Source organism: Onthophagus taurus, chromosome 1 (assembly GCF_036711975.1).
Source record: "Onthophagus taurus isolate NC chromosome 1, IU_Otau_3.0, whole genome shotgun sequence".
In the NCBI taxonomy this organism is placed as follows: Eukaryota; Metazoa; Arthropoda; class Insecta; order Coleoptera; family Scarabaeidae; genus Onthophagus; species Onthophagus taurus.
Genome location: NC_091966.1, coordinates 19078107 through 19100173, shown reverse-complemented (window position 1 = coordinate 19100173; position 22067 = coordinate 19078107). Strand labels below are relative to the sequence as shown.

Below are 22067 nucleotides of genomic sequence, written 5' to 3'. Positions count from 1 at the left end.
TCTATTCCCAGGCCTAATATTATCAAACAAAACAAAGACTGTATGGTTGGCATAGATCTTATTGGTCGTATGATTAATTACTACAGAATCAACAGCAAAACTTGTAAGTGGACTGTAAAATAAGTTTGCACTTTTTGGATTTGTCATTAGGTAATGCCTGGATACTCTACCGATAAGATAGAAAGAAATTAAGAGATACTAGCAAAAGTGTCTTAGATTATCTAAAGTTTAAGGTTAAAATCGCTAATTAATTGCTTCAGGAAAAGTTAAAATTGTAGAAAATAATTCATTTCTTCTCAAAACAATAAATTCTTTGTAAAAAAGAAAGAAAAATATGCATTTACCAGCGGTAACAAGAAACCTTAGAAATTCGGTTCGCTGCAAAATAGGTGATTGTTCAAAAGAAACTAAGTGTAACTGCTCAAGCTGCGCAATATTTTTATGCGTAACTTCAGAATGCAATTGTTTCTTTGATTTTCATATGAAATTTAACTTAGAATAATAAAAATTTGTTGCTGACTTAGTTTGGGTAGTTTATATCAATTAAAAATTTTTTTCCGATGTGTGTTCTCTTAGAGAATCGTTTATCATATCTAGCACCAGTCATGCTCGGGCCTGAAGAAGATAAATAAGGTTTGGGCAAATTTTTTAGAATTAGGAACAAATTGTGACATTTTTACCTTGGTTGAAAAAATAAAATTAATTTTCAGAATTATTTCCATAAAAGCTGGTCGAGATATTTCAAATTATATAATATTTTTATATTATATCTCAAAAGATTTATTTATCAAATCATGAAATTCGCATTGCTATATTTGAATTATTTTAAGTAAGGTAAAAATAAAACAAAAAATTTCTCAACTTTTTTTTTGTATCAATCCAACAATTATTATACTTCGTTTTAAAGAGAAATATTTCAGCTTTAATTTTAGATAAAAATGATTTCTTAATTTCCCTAAAAATTGTTTTTTGATGTTTTTAGGTCGTCATTAGCTTTAATTCAAAACGGTGTTCGAACAATTCTTCTGTATAAAGAATATTCCTATTTACTTATTAATTTTCCTTAACCGTTATTAACCCATCTCCGATGGTTACCAAGCTTCTTAAAAAATTAAATATACAGGGTGATTTATAACACGAGTGCAATATTTTGGATTCTGATACAAAATAAAATTTTAAACAAAGAAAATAAGAATAAAATTTCCACGTTTTCACCTTTGCTTACGAGTTACACAAGTTTAACACATTTTAGCACATAAACTTTATAGTTAATAATCAAGGACAGTAGAATCTAACAGGACTGCTACATCCATTGTATTTTTGTAGCCCACTACAGGTGCCACGCCTGGTAACTGTCTGTGTTTTAGAGGTTATATTATAGACATTTATACGTCTAAAAACATAAAACTTCAAAAATAATATGAATACCTCTACGATATAGCCTCTCAAAATACACAGCAAACGCATAGACCACAACAACAGCTGGACGTGGTAAGTGGTGTGTCGTAGTTTGCGGGCAGGTTTTCACAACAATGGATGTAGCATTAATAATAATATATTTTTGGAAAAAAGAGTTGTCATGAAAACGCAGTAATGTAAATAAAGTCAATTTCGCAATGGTAAATTGTTTAAAGTCGCTTACATTCAAACACTTTTAGTAATCATGCCACACGCGTTTTTGCCTTTGTTTATGAGTTATATAAGTTTTAAAACGTAAACTTTTTAGCACAGAAACTTTATAATTAATAATAATGCAATTGCAATAATAAAGCAATAATGTAAATATGTTTTAATATTGTTTTTACAAAAATTGCTCAAAATGATTTCTATTTCTTTGGATACATTCCTCACAGTGGCGTACCAATATGAACAAGGTCTAATGTGAGAAAAAAGACTGAGAAAAGACTGCTCGAGACGGCTGCCTACGATTTGGGAATCTTCGGCGATATTCTGCAGCAACTGCTAAGGTGCTTCTATTACAGAAACCATAAAAAAATAATATCCCCATACTCTTGGTTAGCAAATTCTGGCATGATTACTAATAAGTGTTTGAGTGTAGGCAACATTAAATACAATGTTGGAAATAATTCACGAGCACACCCTGTATAATCTGAACGCGTGTGTCTAGCGCAATAAAATTTGGTATGGAAGTAGTACTAAAGTAGTGTAACTTACTCTTACATGGAGAGCGGCACAACTCTGCTGGGAAGAGAAACATCAGTAGCGAGAGTATCCCCCGTGAGCTTCGCATACCATCGCTATACGACGTGGCATGGAGTCTATAAGTCGCTGTATTGTAGCAAGAGGGATGGCCAACCATGCCACCTCAACTCGCCTCTATAGCTCCTCAACGTTAGCCGAGGAAGCCGGATAACGTAGAAGTCTCCGACCAGTCATTTCCCAAACATGTTTGATCGGATTCAGATGCGGAAACCCAGCTAGCCATGGAAGCATTCGTATACGGTGCTCTTCCACAAAGGTCTGTACAACACGCCCGATGTGCTGTCGTACGTTGTCGTGCATGTATAGCAGAGCTGGGAGCCGCCGAACATAGGGAAGCACAACGGACCGTAGCACCTCATCTACGTATCGTTGACCCGTCATGGTCTACTATACACGCAACAGACGTGTACGTCCATCATGTGTAATAGCACCCCAGACCATAATGCTCGGTTGTCGGTGGATAGGGCATTATTGCACGCACTGCTCGAGTAGACGATCACCACGTCTCCGACGAACTAAAATTCGCGCATTTCCGGTGCTCAATTCGAATCTTGATTCGTCGGAAAACAAAATGTCCCTCTACTCGGCAACCCACTAATGCCTAGCGTTGACCCACTCGTGACGTATGCTGCGGTGCTCGGATGTTACTGGAATCCGCTGTTTCGCACGACGCACGCGCAGTCCACTATCTACCAAACGCCGCCGTACAGTTCGCGTAGTGATTGCGCCTTCCCATGCCGGTGGCCAAACAGCTCCAAGTTGCCTTGAGGAGGACTCACACGACGCTAAAGCGCTGAGCACAAGAGCGCGATCCTCGTGTGCTGGGGTCACGCAGGGCCCTCCCGGCCGCGGCTGAAGGTACCTATGTCCTACCTCAGACCATTCTCGCCATGCCCGTTGCACTGCCGATAACGACCGGTCGAGACGACGTGCAGTTTCACGGAACGATACACCCTCAATGTGCATACCCTCAAACATTCCTCGCTCAAACTCGCTTAAGTAACGCGATCGCCCATCCATTGCGCACATAGTACGATAACAATGTGGTTCCTCACACCACACTAAAAACGACCGTCTCCATAGCGACGGAATGTTCCACTTAGAAGAGCGGCTCAGTCAACAATGCCGCGACGGAACAACTCGAAATTCGATAAATAAACTCGTCTACAGTAAACCTGTGTGCTCCGCAAATATCATGGATTTATCTTCACGCGTTCAGATTATATAGGGTGTGCTCGTGAATTATGTCCAACAGTGTAATTTGTCATGGCAACTCTTTTTTCCGAAAACATTAACTATAAAATTTCTGTGCTAAAATGTGTAAAACTTGTATAACTCGTAAATAAAGGCGAAAACGTAAACTTTTTTTTTTGTTTAAAATTTTATTTTACATCAGAATCCAAAATAGTGCATACGTGTTACGTATCAATTTTTTAATAACCCTGTATACAATATAGAAATGGAATTCAGTGTTCTCTTCCCAACTATTGTTTGTATCAAAATTTTTTTCAAATAAAACTTGTTAAGAATTATAAAAAGAACAACTTTTCCTAATGCCATTTACTAAATTTTCCTGAGGTAATTAGATTCAGTCGACATACTGATAGCTTCAACACAACTCGAAGTTGAACCTTTGGAAGAATGTAAGAGATGGTCAAAGAAAGATCAGAAATACATTTCCATACCCAGGTATAATACTATCAAACAAAACAACGACTGTGTGGTTGGCATAAATCTTATTGGTCGTATGATTAGTTACTACAGAATCAACAGCAAAACTAGTAAGTGGACTGTTAAACAATTTTGCACTTTTTGGAGGTGTCATTAGGTAATGCCTGGATACGCTACCGATAAGATAGAAAGAAGTTAAGAGATACTAGCAAAAGTACCTCAGATTATCTACAGTTTAAGGTTAAAATCGCTGATTAATTGCTTCAGAAAAAGCTAAAATTGTAGAAAATAATTCTTTTTCCCTGGTACAATATAGAAATGGAATTCAGTGTTATCTTCCCAATTATTGTTTGAATCAAAATATTTTTCAAATAAAACTTGTTAAGAATTAAAAAAGAACAACTTTTCCTGATGCCATTTACTAAATTTTTTTGAGGTAATTAGATTCAGTCGACATATTTATTTTTACCATTTTTTGTTTTGTTTTTTATGTGTTTTAATTTCTTTAAATATGCTTTAATGATGTTTTAAAAACTTTGAAAGCATTGCATAAACTTTGCATAAAAGTGTGGGTGTGTTAATACTTACATTGTTTTAATTAATCTATATAGATATAATAATTAAAGTACAAAATGTTTCGAATACACCTCTGTATATAAATATATTTACCTCTTTCTCCAAATAACCGGCCCGCAGCGCTATCTGGTTCTCTTTCATCCGACGGGCGTCCCGTGACCTCTTCGCCGCCAGGTTGTTCTTCCTGCGTCGCGCCCAGTATTTGTCGTCTTTGAGGTCATCAGGCACGAACTGCTTACGGGACTTCTTGATGATGGGCTGGGGTTTCAGCTCTTCGTCTGAAAATGCCCTTGTCCGTGGATCAAAGTCGCGACAACTTGAAGCCATCGACAAAGCTTCAGAAAAAACTACATTTTAGACATTAGTATGGTGTAACAACCACGAGAATCCTGGCGGTCGCCTTAATAAACTTTGCGCCCGACACGCATTGTTGTTCGATGGAAATCGTTCCATCGTTCCCGAAGGTCTCCAACGGTGCTCACGTCGACTCGGGAAAATTTATTAAGGCTTTAGAATGCACCTTCCAGCAATTACATGAACACAAAACAATTGCAGTCTTGCCATTCAACGAGGTTCTCGTATGTGATGCAGAAGTCTTTTAGATTAACGACCTCGTCACAGTTAAGAGGTAATATTCACGAAAAAAAATTTAATTTTTTATGAAGATTAATTACTTAACTAACCCATATTGTTAAAACAAAATATGTACATTATCATAAATAAAGTACCAAAACCCAACCCATGCTATTATTAACCATTCCTAATAAACATGCAACGAATAATATCAAGTTGCAACTCATAAGTGAAATCATCATAATTATTTCTGTATACATTCCAGTTGGCAAGTGGTAAAGCTGTATAATTTCTTCATATGCAAAATCTGGTTGTGATGTCATTATTTGAAAAACGTTGCAAACAATTACCCAAGAAGGTGTCAAATATAGCAGCTACAAGTAACAGAAAGTTTCAATCTAGAGTTTAATTATTGAATCATTGAGTGTAGAATTAAATAAAATTAATAATTTTTATATAAATTTTAATAATTATTTCTCCAATCATCGATTCAATACCTTCATGTTACAAAACCTTTTTTACCATTTTAATTCCAAGTTATTATTCCTTTAATTATTGCTGGAAGGATACATCGCGTAAGATTCGTATTAGATGCTTGATTAATAGAAGAAACTAATGAATTGAATGTGAGTGATTTCCGAAAACCAAGTAGCTACCGATATCGCGTGATCGAAACAAAACTCACTGGAGTCTGCAGGTGATGGAGGGTTCATGGTATCCGGGCTTAGACAGTCGGGACTTGGAGATCGCTCTCGTTTGGGTACTCCATGTGAGCTTCCAAGGGGTCCCATCGAACCGTGTGACCCCAGACCATCCATAGAGACACCGTTTTCCGAAAGGAATTCGTCCAAATCGACATACTAAAAAATTTAAAAAAGATTGTTATAAAATTTAAAAACTTTATGTTTAATGATTTACCTTGAGGTCTGATTCGTACGTCTTGTCCCAAAGGTTGGGACCGAGAAAAGCGGTTTGAGCTTCCACATTACTCCAAAGTTCGCCATCGTCCTTTTTGTCGTCGTTGCAAAGAAGGGAACCAGCTATTTCCTTGATTGCAGAGTGACCGTGACCGTGTGGATGAGAAGGTTTGCTATTCCCTGAAAAATCGATAATAACGTTAGCTTACCGCTGTGACCTTTCACCTGTTATTAGCTAATTGCTTCCCTATATCATTTTAATCGCAATACTTTATCAGTCAATATATCATCGTTGATAAACATCTTCATTTAATTAGAATATTACACTTTTTTATCAATTTTTAATATATCGTTTCGGTACTTAATCGACTTTAATTTAAACTGTTAAATGGAATATCACGGCCTGGCACCAGTTAAAAACCTACACACACGCTTGGCAAACGTTTCTATAAAAAACGAACACTTCACTATATGCAAATAATAGTAAATCCGACCGTTCCAGCCGTACGTTCGCAGAAATCTAGGCATATCTTGCACCGTTTATAAATTATTCATAGAATAGTTATACAAAGTCAAGACAGCTTGCCTGTTTCCAACATAGAAGTCGATGTAGTTTCGAAGTTTATTCACTGTAGCTTGCCGCCGTCAATAAATAAACACCCATGCCGACCCATTATTCGAGTTCCTTTTCCCTAATAAGCCCAGGCAAGTGTAAACAAATCCGTAAACAAACGGCGACCACCGTAGTAATATCGCGATTAATTAGGCTTCATTGTTGCTCAACGGACGGCACATTGTTGTGTGGACGTTATTGAGAAACTTCTTTTTTTTTTGAAATCACCGTAAATTTGCTCTTTGGCAGTGGGTGTTTATATGTGTTACATTGCCAAGACAATTGCGGTGTTTTAAACGCCACATTACTTTGCTGAAATATGTAGAATGTTTTATTCTTAAGCGGTTGAAACATAGTCTTAATAAATTTTAACTACGTACTGTAATAGTTTTAAAGATTAACATTCCAAACGCATCGCGTTAAAGGAAACTATAACTAATATATTAACTTACTAATACATAGTCGTTAATTCTAAATTAATTGCTGGTTAGTTACTAACAGATGTTCCGGTAGAGAACTATGTACTTATTAGTTTATGAGTCGATTTGATAATTTTGTACGCTATTTACAGCTTGGTTTTGTAGTAATTAAATGTTACTGCGTGTGTAGATTGTAAATTACGAATCTAATGATGTAATATATTAATAGTCCAAGTGAAATAATTTATGAAAAGTTTGACGTTTAATGATTTCATATTTTTTATTGTAACTCTTTTTAATTTAATTCATAAAAATTTTAACTCTATGTTTCTTATAACTTTAAAAAACTTAAATGGTTATTATTGTTGATATTTTATATAACGAATGATTTTTTTTCTCTTTGAACCGATAAAAAACTGTAAGGAAGAAAATTAAGCAAAAAAACTATTACAATTTTGTTACATTAACGATTTAAAATTTTCTGTCTGTTCAGGTCTGATGTAAATTACGAAATGGGAAATATCGGGATGCACTAAAAGCCGCTTTAAGGCTTTAACAGCGGATGATATTGAGAGCAATTAGAATCAGTGAAACCAAAAGATCGTAGAAGACATCATAAGCGATTGAGACCTCTTCAAAGAAAGCGAAAGATATTGGAAGGTACTGAGAATACATTTTAACTTTTAGAAGCTCCTTATTTTACCTGCCCTAATACCCCAACCCAACACACTCGAGTGGAACGTGCCAATTATGCTTGAGATGCCAGTTCGTGTGGATTTGCCACAATTTTGTGTGCATATTAATTGCACAATATTCACAAAACATCGGTTTTTGCATCAGTTACCCGCCATTCTTCCATTCTCATTGCTATATTAAAATCGGTGGACTCTATTCTTATTTCTAACACTTTTAGGCCTCAATTTTGCATATTTTTTTCTTTCCAGCCTATGGTATATGTTTAGCAGTTCTTATTTGTATTTGATCAACAGTTGCTGGTGTTATAAGGCTCAGTAATTTCGGGTATTTTAACATAGCAGTTTATGTCTCATGCCTATCTAAATTTTATTTTATTTTGTCCTGTAAAGCACTATTCAGATACCACAACAATCCTTCAGTAAGATTGACTTTAGAACTATAATTCCATCAGCATCAAGTTCACCATATTTCTTACATTGTCTGTAAAAATACGCAAACGTCCTCGGAATGTTTTATATATGAAGAAATAGATTTAGTCTGACACTTCTCTACTAGTTCCGTGATCCATGACCTGGAACCCAGAGCAGGGCTCCTGTTTTCATCCCCAAGTGTCTTGAATGAATGTTTTCTTCATGATATGAATAAGAAGATAAAGAGTTGGAAGGTATTATAGGGTGTTCTGTATACAAATCAATTTTACGCTATAAATTTCACGTAGAGAATAATACCTGTTATGCATCAGATTTGGAATTTTATTATGAGAGGCAACTGAAATGTTTTCTTTTTGCAGTTAGTAATAAACCTGTAGATTTAGAAACGCTACGTAAGAACCGCAAAAAGAAATAAGCCACAAATTCCTTTCACAAAATTTTCTTGAAATGAAACTTGTCGTTGCTCCAATCACTTTTAGTTTTAGTTAATTGTTTAGCATATATTGTGATTAAATAATTGGTCCGTCAATAAGAGATAAAATGAAAACAGAAATGATAACATATTACACGAGAGAAGGTGAATGTGACCAAACGATGAATTGTGTGAATCATATAGTGTTTCGCGCAATACCAAACGATGGCCAAGGCTAGTCCTTTATTCTGTTCTAAACATGGGTCAAGTATAAGAAAGATCCCGTTTTCTACAAATTGGGCGATGAGTAATAAAAGAACATCTGCAAAACAGAAAGTCCAATATCAAAGCAGTTCCTGAAGTGCTTCAAGAAAAAATTAATGAAACTGTAGAACGGCTCAAGACAAAACTACCGAACAGAAACAAAAATGCTGCACCTGCTTTAGAATTTGACGTCCAGATAAGACCTACAAGATATGCAAAAAGTTTATTTGTTTTTAGAAGACTACCAAAAGATATGCGATTATTCTTGTCAAAATCGTTGAAATGATTGTTTAAGAAGACATTTTTTGTTTTTTGGAAGTTAGAACTAGAGAGCATAGAAACAATGTCTATGGCGTACACTGTGTACAGTTTCTTAATAAAAGTGTTACAATATTAATAAGTTAATTCTTGAAAACCCAGCAAATCATTTTGAACAAACAATACCACTTAGTTGCGTCTTTGTAGTATTAGTATACTATTAGTATACTGCAAGACCCCACAGACATAGAGTAATTCTAGTTGAAGCTTATGGGAGAAAATTAGCTTGCACTCTCAGCTTTATCTGTAAAAATAGTTAACATTTTATCCGAGAGTGTAATTCGTGTAAGCTTGAAGTAGAGGTTGTATGGAAGCCCACCAGTGTTCGTAGAACTTACTATGTATTGATCGCAGTTGAAATGATTCCTTTACGACCATCTCCTTAAAACTCATATATAAAGACAACAGGTTTAGCATATTCTCCACCGTAATTGCGGACTTCGATATTATTACACTGTTAACACAGTCTAATCGTTGCATCTGATGCAATTGGGTGCCTAATTAGTGACAAGCATCAAACAATAATTGTATGAGCCAATTTGGACCAAGTCACAGTTGAGTAGCTCAACATATAATTCGGATTCATTCCCCACAAATTTCAAATTGCTCCTCAACGTTGAATTTGTTTAAGATTACTCTGATACATGTCACTGAGAAAAGGAAAGATATAACTTAGTCTTTTTAGGGTTAATTGAGAGTGCTCTTTTACGCTCAAAATATACGGAACCGTGTCGATAAATTTGCTCTGAATCTAATATTTCATTTTTAGTGAAACAACATTTTTTTTACTGATGAAAGATGCGATCAGCGAAGATTGACCATTAAGTAGGTGTTCGTAAAATATTCTGTTCTCTAGGGAATATCCGATGGATACGGTTTTACAATTATCATTAATAAACTTCAAAATTTGTTCTATTGATATGAAGTACAGAAGAGGTCCCAACTATTTCTAAAATTAACTAGACTGAAGCAATACAAGCAACTGCATTGGTGACTGATAACGACTGAGGAATGCGTTTCAGTACTGATAATGAGTCGATGTTCTTCTAAAGCATTGCCATTAGCACGACTATACAGAATGTGTTGATAACTGCTAAAATCTAGTAACAGATGTTTGGGAGCTGTTTGGAATTAGTACAAGACATTGGTTTGTGCTGACAACTATTGGAAGCTATTCGGAGCCTTAATATGTATTGACAAGATTTAGAGAGGTAATGCATTGGAAATAACAGGAAGATAGTAAAAGCGGAAGATATTGTTATCCATTGCTAAGTTCCAAGCTATCGATGGAGGCATTGAGATGAATGGAAATCTAATGAGAACTTTTAAAGGAATTAATAGCTAGTTGACGTTTGATAGAGAGCAACTAAGCCAAATTTTTAACTTTAATTTTTAACTATTTGGCAGTGAAGTGGATAGTGTAGAACAATGTGATGACTCATTTGACACTACGGACGAATGTGAGACCTCAGAAAAAGAAAGTGAAGACGAGAATATTTTGAATATACGTAGAAGACAAAAGAGAAAAAGACCGTTATCGAGTTCAGAAAATAAATGTGATGTTGAGGACCGATGCACCGAAATTGCGGCTCAACACCTGGATGACCGTGATTTTACAATATTTTTAGGGAAATTGTAGGCCCGACAGCATATACCAAACGAAATATTATGAAGGGAAAAGTGAGAACTGCATTTTCTTTGCTTATTGACAATCATGTAATGGAGCACTTAAAAAAATGCACAGAAGAAGAAGCCTCTCGAGTATTAAGCACTAAATGGAATCTTACTTCTACAAAATTAAATGCATTTTTTGCTTTTCTATATGCACGTGGGGTATATTAGGCAAACAACTTGAACTTCTCATATCTATGGAACAATAAATGGGGACCTGCTTTTTTTTTCAAAAACCATGAGCAGGAATACTTTTTGTGAAATTATGAGGTTTATCAGGTTTGATAAAAAAAGTCAACGAAGCCAGCGTTTACAAACAGATAAATTTGCTCTAATATCTGAGGTATGATACAAATTCATCGAGAATAGCCAAAATTGTTGCAAGCCTGGGGAACATGTAAAAAAGTGCTTCTACTAAGCTCAAATCATAAATCTATAAGCATCGAAAAAAGCGGCAAAAAAGCGTACACCTGAAACGATCAAATTCTTCAATAGTACTAAATACGGTGTAGACATGACGGATCAGATGGCAAGAAAATACACCGTGAAATCGAAATCGCAAAGATGGCCTGCGCAGATTTTCGTCAATATTCTTGACCTGGCTGGAATCAACTTATGGGTTTTATACAGAGAAACAACTGGCGAAAAAATTTCTAGACAACAATTTTTATTTCAATTAGATCAAAAAATTCAAGTTCTGATTCTCGTGTGCAAATGCGAAAAAGGTGCCAAATAGGTTTTTGCAAAGAAAACAAAACTATAAAAATCTGTTTCAAATGCAACAAATATGTGTGTGAAAAATGTGCCTTCGAGAATCCAATAATTTGCCAAGTATGCGGTGAACATGAATAAAGTATTATTTTTATGTTTTTTAAATTTAATAAATAGTTTTGAAGGATTATTTGAAATAAATTTCATTTTTTCGCTATACATAGTAATATATATAACATTTTAAAGACGGGCCACTTGGCCCGCTGTGGTAGGAATAGGTATACATGAAGTATTGGTAGGTTTAGTGTTAAATTTCATGATTTTTAAACAAGTTAGTTAATAATTAAATGTTTATTATTGTTTATGTTCGATGCGTTATAATTTGATTACCCATAACACTTTTATTTGTACTTTTAAAACAGTTTGTATTTAATTTTTCAATTATACTAATAATTGTTAAAAATTTCATGGTTTTAAAAGAAAGTTACAAATTTTTCCAAACTTAAATTACATATTTTTGTATGTTATAAACAAATACATTCAATTTACATTCTCATATTAATCAAAATAGCAAATATTAGTTTTTTTCCAAATTAATATAAAAAGAAAAAATAAATCTAAATCAATATGTGTCTATTTAAATATAAAATGTAATTATTTTTGAACTTGGTAACGTAGTCATGTGTAGAGGTCATAAAGTAACTTCATCGGTAATCGCTCGTTCTGTATCTTTGTCAATCAAGCAGTCACAGTTCAGGGTTACAGTATGAAAAGTGTTGGTAATATTTGTGTGGGCGCTTATTCCATAGAATATACAACAACAAACATGTCCGCAAATCGTATCTAGACAAGACTATGAGCACTTTGTTTATTGACAACGCTTTTAAGATAAACTCTCCCATTGTCAACTTCTCGGAAAGTTAACACATACGCTAGTTCTGTTTGGCAACATGCCGGGCGTCGTATTATTGTGACAATTTCTTTCTTTCGTACCGTAGCGAATTATAATCCGGCGCGAAGTGGAACGATGATTCTATTTTGCTGGTATGTTCACATAGAAGACGGCCACAACTCGTTAATGCAAACGGTCGGGTGTTTTTATATACGCGTATCCATGAATAATGGGAAATAGACTTTTGACATTTTATAGGTGCGCATAACATAGGCGTAATAAAAATAAATGTGAGAGCATTAAAGTCGAATAGACGCACCCAGAAAAGCTACCAGAGAAATTGAGATTAATTTAAGTTTTATGCATCATGATGACATGATGACACACTAAAGAAAAAAAGGATTTTTGTTGACAATTGTTTATTGTAACATGTTTTCTAGGACAAACACACCCTTCCTGAATTTAGAATAACCTCCAAAAAAAGAAAAAAGTTAAACTATGTAATTGCGGCTGAGCTGTGCGAAAACTCTCAGTTTCATTCAAGTGCTCGGTTAATGAATGGACGACGCGCACCGTTGATGTCGAAAATAATTGCACACACATCTACATCGTCTCCGCGAACACTGTAAAAATAGTGAAACATGTGTATGTGATAACAAAGCATTTAGTTCAAGGACTAAACCGACGAGCACCTCTGCTGCCAACGATGGGAACACAAGCATACGTGGACCGTGACTGAGTGACACGACAATTTTGCAAATTGGACACACCGGGAGCTCCAATGTTGTCATTGCTTCGTATGTGTTGGTGCATTTTCCGACTTTGAGTAAAGGGGCAAATTAACAAGTCATTTCGCAACAATCTCGTTAAATCTGTTTATAGTTTAGGAAGGAAGTTATACTTGGTGTCCATGAATTTTGTGCTAATTAAATGCAAAAGAAAAAAAATAAAGAAAATTGAGATGTTATGTAAGAATGCTACCAAAATAATTGATGACAAATCGAAAATTCGATTCTTCTTTAAATGGATGGTTGTTATATGATTGGAAAGTACGATGAATCGCTTCAGGAAAGATATGAATTCGACAAGTGATCTCATGGGTAACCGGATAAACCTTGAAGAGGCGAAAGTAATCTCCATAAGCATATAAGAGAATGGAGATCACGACGAAAACTAAAACCATAAAGTTTGTTGTATTTATAGCTCTTTTATCGTTTATCTATATAGGACATGATAGATGCAAGAAATATATGCTTGAAATTGATTAACACTTCGATCGCTTAGTGTGAGTTCAAATTGAATGACAAAGTGTATCATCATAACTTAAAATAATTTACATAGAGTTCATGAATGAAGACACCAAGAACACAAATGATTCTTAAATACAATGTAACGCTTTTCAAAACATTTGTATTCAATTCAAAAACGGTTTATATGTATTGTCGCGGTACAATCCATTCGTCTTTGAGATTAGATCTTCGCCCACGTGTACGCGGTTCGTTCTTAAGAACAAGAGAAGTGAACAGTTTCCTAGATGTACACGCCTCAACCAGTATGTTGTTGTTAGTTGGGAGGTTACGTCCGCGAATTGATTTACGACACTCCAAGTCAGTTCTACTAGATGGCCGTTAGGCAGACGATTCGAAGGGGATGCCAAAGTAATAACTTAGTCGGCACTTTTATTGTCTTTGCGCAAAACTAAATTCGAAATGCCGAGGCCCCGGAAACTGCCAAGTATTTCGCAATAAGACGACCGCCGAGAGCACACGGCTCGTTTACTTCGAGACCGAAATGCGTCTTATTTTATTAAAATTTGTATATAGCTTTGTGATGATGTATGCGATTTTGATGGATGTGATGAGGTTAAATTCGTAACCGGTCATAAACACTTCAGTTGTAAAGTTGAATCGTAAAGTGGTTTAAGAAATGCCTTTGGGGTAGGTTATCTTTTTACAAAGTTGATTTGTTAGACAACCTATTATAAAAGTTGAAGGTTGAGAGCATAATAAACAAAAATTAGAAGTTCAGGGTCGGACTAATCTATTAGAAAAGAAATGATGAAAAATGTTAATGAAACTAATAGTTTCAGTGAAGTTATAATAAAAATTTGAAATAATATCCAATGTTTTATGTTATTTGTAGCAGCTGAAAATGTTAAATTTCCTCAAATTAGATATTTCGACCTTTAAATAAGCTATGAATCAAAAGTTAATGAAACAAGTATTTTAGGTAACCAAAAAAACATAATAATATGTGGATTAACCCATCGTTGAAAATTCCCAACTTATAGAGTTAAAATTCGAAATTTCCCCAACCTTGACATTTTTGATATCAAAACAGGTGATAAATCAAAAATGAAAAGGATGGAAGGAAACGTTACGAATAAAAACAATTCAAAATAATCCCAAATAGGCGATACTTTTAATAAAAATAATTGATAGAAAGAAAGAATCCACTGTTAAACAATTTCGTTATGAACTATTCAATACGAATTTAAAACCTAATGAATATAAAATAAAACGTATATATTCAAAAAATATACCTGATCGTTACATTTATACGTTTTCTACAAAGTGAGAGCAAATTGAAAAGGGAGATGTTTTCTAAAACTATAAAGTTTGTGGTTTTATATAACATCAAAATCATTTTTAACTACCACCAATAAAATTTTTCGATAACGTTAATTATTTTATAAAAATTGGGTTATGTTTAAAAAGTTATAGAAATAACAGTGATTTTATTTTTTTAATTGCTCATTGCATGGAAAACGTTGTTGAAATACAATTATATTTAATTGTTGTTTAGAAACGTTTTCATTTTTAAATTTTCAAAAATTTTTATGACCGGCTTTTAACTTTATCACTCGTCAAGTTGCAGCTTAGTACGAAAATAAATCATACTTTCTTAAACTTTTGGCGCCTTCAAACGCGATTGCTCAACCCAAATTTCACAACAATGTTGCTATTCGTATTTTCTAAAGAAATTATAGCTATTTGTTATTGCGGGTTCAAGGATTCTCCTAAATAGATAATTAATTGCTATAAAAAGTGGCCATCTGTTCATAATGCATATTAAAAACATCTCTAACATATTTTTTTTGGGCCATGGAGTTATTTCGTATTCGCGACTTTATTTTCTGCTCACAAACCGCACAACTGTTCGTACCGATTATACGGTACACGATTTGTTTAAGATCGTTAATAAGTTATTTCCAATATATCTGAAGATTAATCTTAACTCAAAAACTTGATTTCCTCTTTATAGGTAAGTTGTTTCCCATCAAACACTAAATCCAGTTTTGAATTTTAACGATACATTCCCAGTTATTACAATGTTTTTTTTTCTATATTTAGTTTCTTATTATTTCTTATTATTGGTGACAATTGCTTACGTTGTAGATGTTCATTTAAATAGTAATAAATGTTAAGTCAGGTTGTGTCGTTAAATACGTGTCTTATTACTTTGTTAATTTCCCGGAAATTTAAAATCGTTTGTGTTACGGAATAATATTCCATGTGCTTATTGGTCCGAAAGGATTGATGATACTACATTGTTGTGTTATGTGTCTATTTTCACATGGATCTTATCTATAAATAGAACGTTCTAAGCTCTCGTTATTGATCTTTCTTTTTCCATCATTCTTTGATACAAAAATATTAACGGTTAGTTTTAATAATTGCCATAAGCCGGTCTCAAGCCCGAACAAAGTTAGAGGGCTTGGTGGAAAAACTAGCAACCTGCTACCAACAGTAGAAAAAACTTTAATACGCTCAACGACAACGGATCGGAACAATCGAAAACGAACGAATCAGAATAAGGCGACTATGGTAAGGAAAAGGAATAAGATTATTTGGTAAACACGAAAGCACAGGAAATTTTGATAGAACTTGAAAATTACCAGATAGTTGTATGCTGTATGAGTGAAATAAAAAAGAAGGGCAAGGGCACTTTTATGCGTGGGCGATAAGAAAGAGTCAAAATGTGTAAACGCAATCGGCCCATGGAAAAAACCGAACAATGCTTTTGTAGTAATCATTATGCGTTGAATAACAATCCTAAACTAAGAAAAAGAAGAAGAATCGGACGGTGTTAGATCAACGTCTGTGGCAGTACCTCAAAATAACCGTGTAGGTCGCTATGTCAGCTAATTGTAAAGAATATTGTATTATTAAATTCTTCGATCATCTTATTGAAGGGTTGTAGCCAACGGGTAAATTTTATGGTTGCTCATAATTGTTAATTATCAATAATTGTAGTTGTTCTAAAAAGGTACTCATCAAAACTCTAGAAAACCAATGTCTACAAGTTAGCTATGGTTCCTTCAAGCAATTCAAGAAAGACCTTAATAACTAGATCCAACCAGAGCTGAGAGAAGAATAATCAACCTACAGCTATAACAATCTTTAACATTGCATAATTTCGTAGTCGTTGTCAATGGTATATACGGGTTTATAACCCCATATTCCTGCAGTTTGTAATAACTAACTTTGTAATTGTTCACCTCTCTGCCTGTCTATAGTATCTTGCACTTTAAGGTTATGCCAGCCAAAAATCCAATCATCAGTAATAGAATGAACAGGTAAGGATATGTATAGTTCTATAAGATTCCGTAAGATTGGCATATATTTTCCCTGCAATGTTTTTCAAAAAATCTTTAAAACTTGGGATAACATATTATTTAATTATAGGGCCAATGATACACATGTATCTATAATACATGAATTTAATATTCTCGGAAAATTACCAGCAGTCTATCTAACTGTTTTAATCCTATCATACATCCGATTTCAATGGACCCACAGGAAAAGGATCTAGAATTGGTTTACCATTATAGTTCCCGTTGCTAATAGTGCATAATCTAGATACTAATTTTTTTGTCTTATTGAGTATTGCAGCCATAAAGGTTTATGATTTATAATTACAAAAAACATAAAAACGAAAAATAGTGCGAATGAATTGCGACAGTCGGGCCGTCTAATAATAAAAACACGAAGCAAGGAAGGTGTCAATAATGCCCGAGAAAAAGTGATTGAAAAAGCAGGAAATTATGTAATTTATGCAGTAAAAATAAATGTGACACTTATTCAGTATTACTGAGCATTGAATTGTTACGGTTATGGACATTAAATGTTTGTTAGTTCCACATGTTCCGTATAACATGTTTCCGTAACACGTAGTTAATGTATCCTAAAGTCAGCAAAATATGGTGTTGAAGTCTATTTTGTCATAGTTTTCTTCATTCCTTATTTCATTATATTGCTAAACTCATTAAATACGTAAGAAACACGTCACTCCACTTATAAGTTTATTTACAAAATAATATGTTGAATTTTTGTTGTGTATCATGACCTAATCTTAAAGGGGCATAATTCGCATGAATACGTGTTATGAAGCAATTATCTACAAAGCCTATTCTTAAAATTTTATTTTTTGAAACATGCCTCTGGTAATGTAATTTTGTATATTTTTTTATACACAGGAGGTAATTATATTTTTTTCATTTAATTTTTATTTTGATATTCTTTTTTATGTCGAAACAAAACGGTATGAAATTATTGGTTAACAATTTGGTAACACAAGGTTAAAAAAAATTGTAAATTCTATTACAATTTATTAAATATAATTAGAGTCCTTATAAAAAAAAACATATCATTAAATTTATTTATACAATTAAAATCTGTGAATAATTATTTTGATGTTCGACGTTTTATAAATAAATTAATCTGCAATCAAAGTAACAATTGATGTGACCTTGGTACGTCTTTGAAATAATAACAATCAGTGCTCTCCCATTAGGTACCCTTTCCTTTTCCTATTTGATGTGTCGGTAGAAGTACTCGATGTAATTGCTCGGAACAAGAATAGGCGATTGCTAATTACTCGTAAAATTTATTAAGCTCTCTCATGGCAGCAACGCCACAAACAATATTATCAACGGAAATCACAGTTTTACATATGCACTGTGGTCATTATTCTACGGATTCCGCAACAATAACAACCTCATTAAATATGTGTGACAAAAAGTTTTATCTGTACTCCCACAACATTTTCTTTGTAATTAAAAAAATCTATAGAAAATAATACATCAATATAATTAATCAAGAGTTGTGATTATCTCTTTATAATTCCGAGATGATATGTGGGCGTAACATTAGAATTGTAAATACATTTTGGATCCTTACATTTATGAAAGAGAGAATTCTCTAAACAACATTACTAAGAGAAAAACGAATAATAATTATGCATCTATTATTTACTAGTTGAGGTAGCGCGTTAGAAACGGTGACAAGCGTTGAAATCTCTACTGGAAATGATTCAAAATTACCTTCGTAAGAAGCTGTTCGTCCATTTTCATAATGGATAAGTACCGGTTGTTTCGGTGTAAGAAGTATTAAATGTCTAGGTTTATGACTGACCTTGAGTGTTAGTTCTCGTAAAACTTATACGATAATGTACCTTCTGGTCAATAAATCAACGAGAGGAAAAAACAACGTAATAACCTTAATGTAATCAAGATTTTCTTTTAATACATAGTAATATGTATAAGTAATAATAATTGTAACTATTTCTTATTTCTGTGTAATTATGCTAAGGAGGATATTGTGTTTATTTTGTGTAGGGTGTTAATTAGTACGCAATTAAACATGTTGTGGTCAACATAACGGAACATTAGAGCAAGAAGGTTCGGGGGAAATCCGTAATCGCCAGATTGCTTTTTTTCATTGTGTTCATCCTAGACCTTCAACTATATTTAATCTTTTTGTTCCATCTATCCTTGACTGCCGTGCGGATTTTTTATAACGCGTGGCCGTGCAAAAAGAGATGCAATGTCACAGCGCGACAGAGACGGACACAATTCGAAGAGGATAATTGCTCTTTAATGGACATTTCTTTTGCATCGTTTTGAAATCTTTTCTTAGAACTTAACACGTATATATCCACAAAATTGATAGCCACATTGAAACGTTAATAGAATATGCAAATAAACATTTCAATTCAACTTCTTTTTTTGTTCTTACAATAGTTTTGTTTTTACTTTAACAGATAATGATATAATTTAACTTTCCCTGATGAATTGTTTTGTGGATTTTGGTATTTTGCTTTGAAGAAGTCAGATGGTAGTTGACCTTGAAATCGGCTTTTTTGCCGGCTGCGGCATGTGTACGGAAACGAATTCTTATATTTCTTATTTTATCCGAAAGTGTTGTTGAAGAACAGGGCAGTTTTTAACCCATCTAGACTTCGCCGCCAAAAAGAGGCTCAAATTCCTTCTTTTCCTCTTCTATACCATCACGAACCGGACCGTACTTTGCTCTAACATTCCACGCGATCCACTACGACCACTAACGTATAGTTCAAGGTTTCCCTCGATCTACACATTTCAAGTCAAATCATTTTCCTTTAATTATTTTTTCATCGACCCTGTAGCGTTGATGCATTTTTACTCATGAATATTTATCTTTGTATCACCTGTTCGCGACAATATCATAGCTTAATTGCTGCAAATGAATGCAGATACGCGTGCGTGTGTGTAAATATCTATTTATAAAGTAAAAGTGTGGTCGAGCTCATTATTCACCCCGACTGAACTTATTGTCAATGCACGAGTTGTGAGATGTATGTTATATAAAATCCTGCAGGTTACTATTAATGAGTTGAATAAGTTTACCTAGTCGCGAGCGTTGAGCTTATTTGATTAAACGATTTTTTTTATACAATTGTTAATTAACCTGTCACTTATTACGGAAGAATAAATAAGTGGCTTGTTGTTACAATATAGACGTTGTTTTTCTTCACAGTCATAATTTTTCAAATTCTTAATACAGAACAAAAACTTTAGATTTATAGTCTTTTATAATTGTAAATTAACATCTATATTATTTACTAAAACCACCTCAATGTAAATAAAGAGTTAATAAAAAAAAGTTAGAATACCTTAAGAAACTTGTTTCTTGTAACACATTGTTTGTTCATTTTAAAGTCAACTTGACTTGAAGTAACCAATAGGTCGTGGTTCTACGTATGTTTTAAACATTTGTTTGCGCCATTTGATAGGTGACGATTCGCTATGGATCGCCTATAAACAGCATTATTGCTTTCAAGAATTGTGCAGTCCCACAATAGATGATGGACACATTTACGTCACACATCGAACGCAGACGATATTTACGCCAATCGATAGTATTGTGCACACGACAACTGCGTGCTATTAATAAACCTCAATAAATTTAAGCACCTCTAAAATCCGGTTGGTTTACAAATAAATGTCAGTTAATTGTTGGCGAAATTATAAAAAATAGTTAATTAATTTTTGGTTATCTTTAGATTTTTCTGCTTAATGTTACAGTCGTGAAAGTAAATCTTCACCGTCACATACCGTTCACCGTTAGTGATTGCTTTTAAAGACACTTTTAAAATGCTTCTACAAAACCTGCTTTCGTTTTCTTTTATTGACATTTACCGGATGGTCCTTTCGTTGAATAATCGCAATGGGAGTTATTTCCTTTTATGGGTTATTGAACGACCAATTTCTATTTATAATCACGTCAAGCAACTGACGTACCTTGCGAACCCGCACACGAAAAAATTCGCACAGGTAAAAGATAGGAAACGTGCTTATACTGCTTAAAATGCAATACCAAATTTACACTTTTGTATGATCGTCACGATTTTTACAACACCGTAGTATTCTTCGAATCTGTGCTTTTAATCTCCCTCGGATTACGAAATAGTGGTTATTGCATAAAAATTTTACGATATATTTGACATTTATCCACTTTACGCGTTAAATGTTTTAACTATCTAAAAATTTGCATACGTTTTCCGTTTCCTTTTTCAGACAAGATCCATCCTCGAAGGTAATCACTTACTTTCTCTTATTCTTTTTCCGGGTGTAAGAAAAATATAGCTGAATAATATTTGTGATTTTTTTAAATCGACGATAACTAAAGAGATATATCGGAACACTTTGTTCACAAAAAAAATGTTGTGTCCGAGTATGGTATGTAGTAATTACGCCTTCGCATCAATGAAAATTGCGCGGTCATGCATAAAATTGCCGCTAATTAAAACGTGCCTACACACCTAAAATTTTTGAATCCAAGAGCACGTAATGAATAGCAAAGTGCTGATAGGCATAGTGAGTCTAATCTGCAATCGTTAATATCCATACTTGACTGACGTTAAGGTGTACTGCTCGCAAAGAAATGTAATCGACAATGTTTGACCTTACAATAATTGGATTTTTGTGATGAAAAAGTAAGGGACGGTAATTGGATTTACCTATTATGGTTTTAGAACATGTAAACCTTTTTAATGATTGTTTCAAAATTTCCGAGTAGAAATAATATACAGTTTGTCCCAATTTTCCCATCGTAAATTAAGATGTAAGTACTAATCATACTTGTCATAAACAAGTTGACCTCAAATAGATTCACATTTCTCCTTAACCTGTTTTTGTACATGCTTATGCTTAAGCGTAATTTCAAGTTAAATCACGTTAAGATCACTAGGAAATAATAATAATTGGCTAGTAAGGATGACTAAAAAGTAAATTGCTGAAAAACCTAAAAGCAACAAGATCAACATTTTCTAAACGGTGGAGGTTTAGAAAGTTTGCAAAAGTATGGCAACATTAATGTAGCATCTATTCTTGTTGATTCAATAGTGCTTAAGTAAAT

At 33.8% G+C, this 22067-nt stretch overlaps 1 protein-coding gene across 4 annotated transcripts in view; it reads right to left on the bottom strand.

Moving 5' to 3' along the window:
- LOC111423025 (PAR-domain protein 1) overlaps positions 1 to 22067 on the bottom strand; it is a 172078-nt gene that overhangs the window by 13612 nt on the left and 136399 nt on the right. For 2 of the 4 annotated variants that reach the window (XM_071198070.1, XM_071198063.1), the window contains exons 2-4: positions 5962 to 6140; positions 5729 to 5903; positions 4564 to 4817 (exon numbers count right to left, since the gene is read on the bottom strand). In XM_071198070.1, coding sequence (XP_071054171.1) covers positions 4564 to 4817; positions 5729 to 5903; positions 5962 to 6140 — 608 coding nt within the window. The remainder of the gene's footprint in view (positions 1 to 4563; positions 4818 to 5728; positions 5904 to 5961; positions 6141 to 22067) is intronic. The other 2 variants (XM_071198067.1, XM_071198068.1) reach the window with 2 other exon arrangements.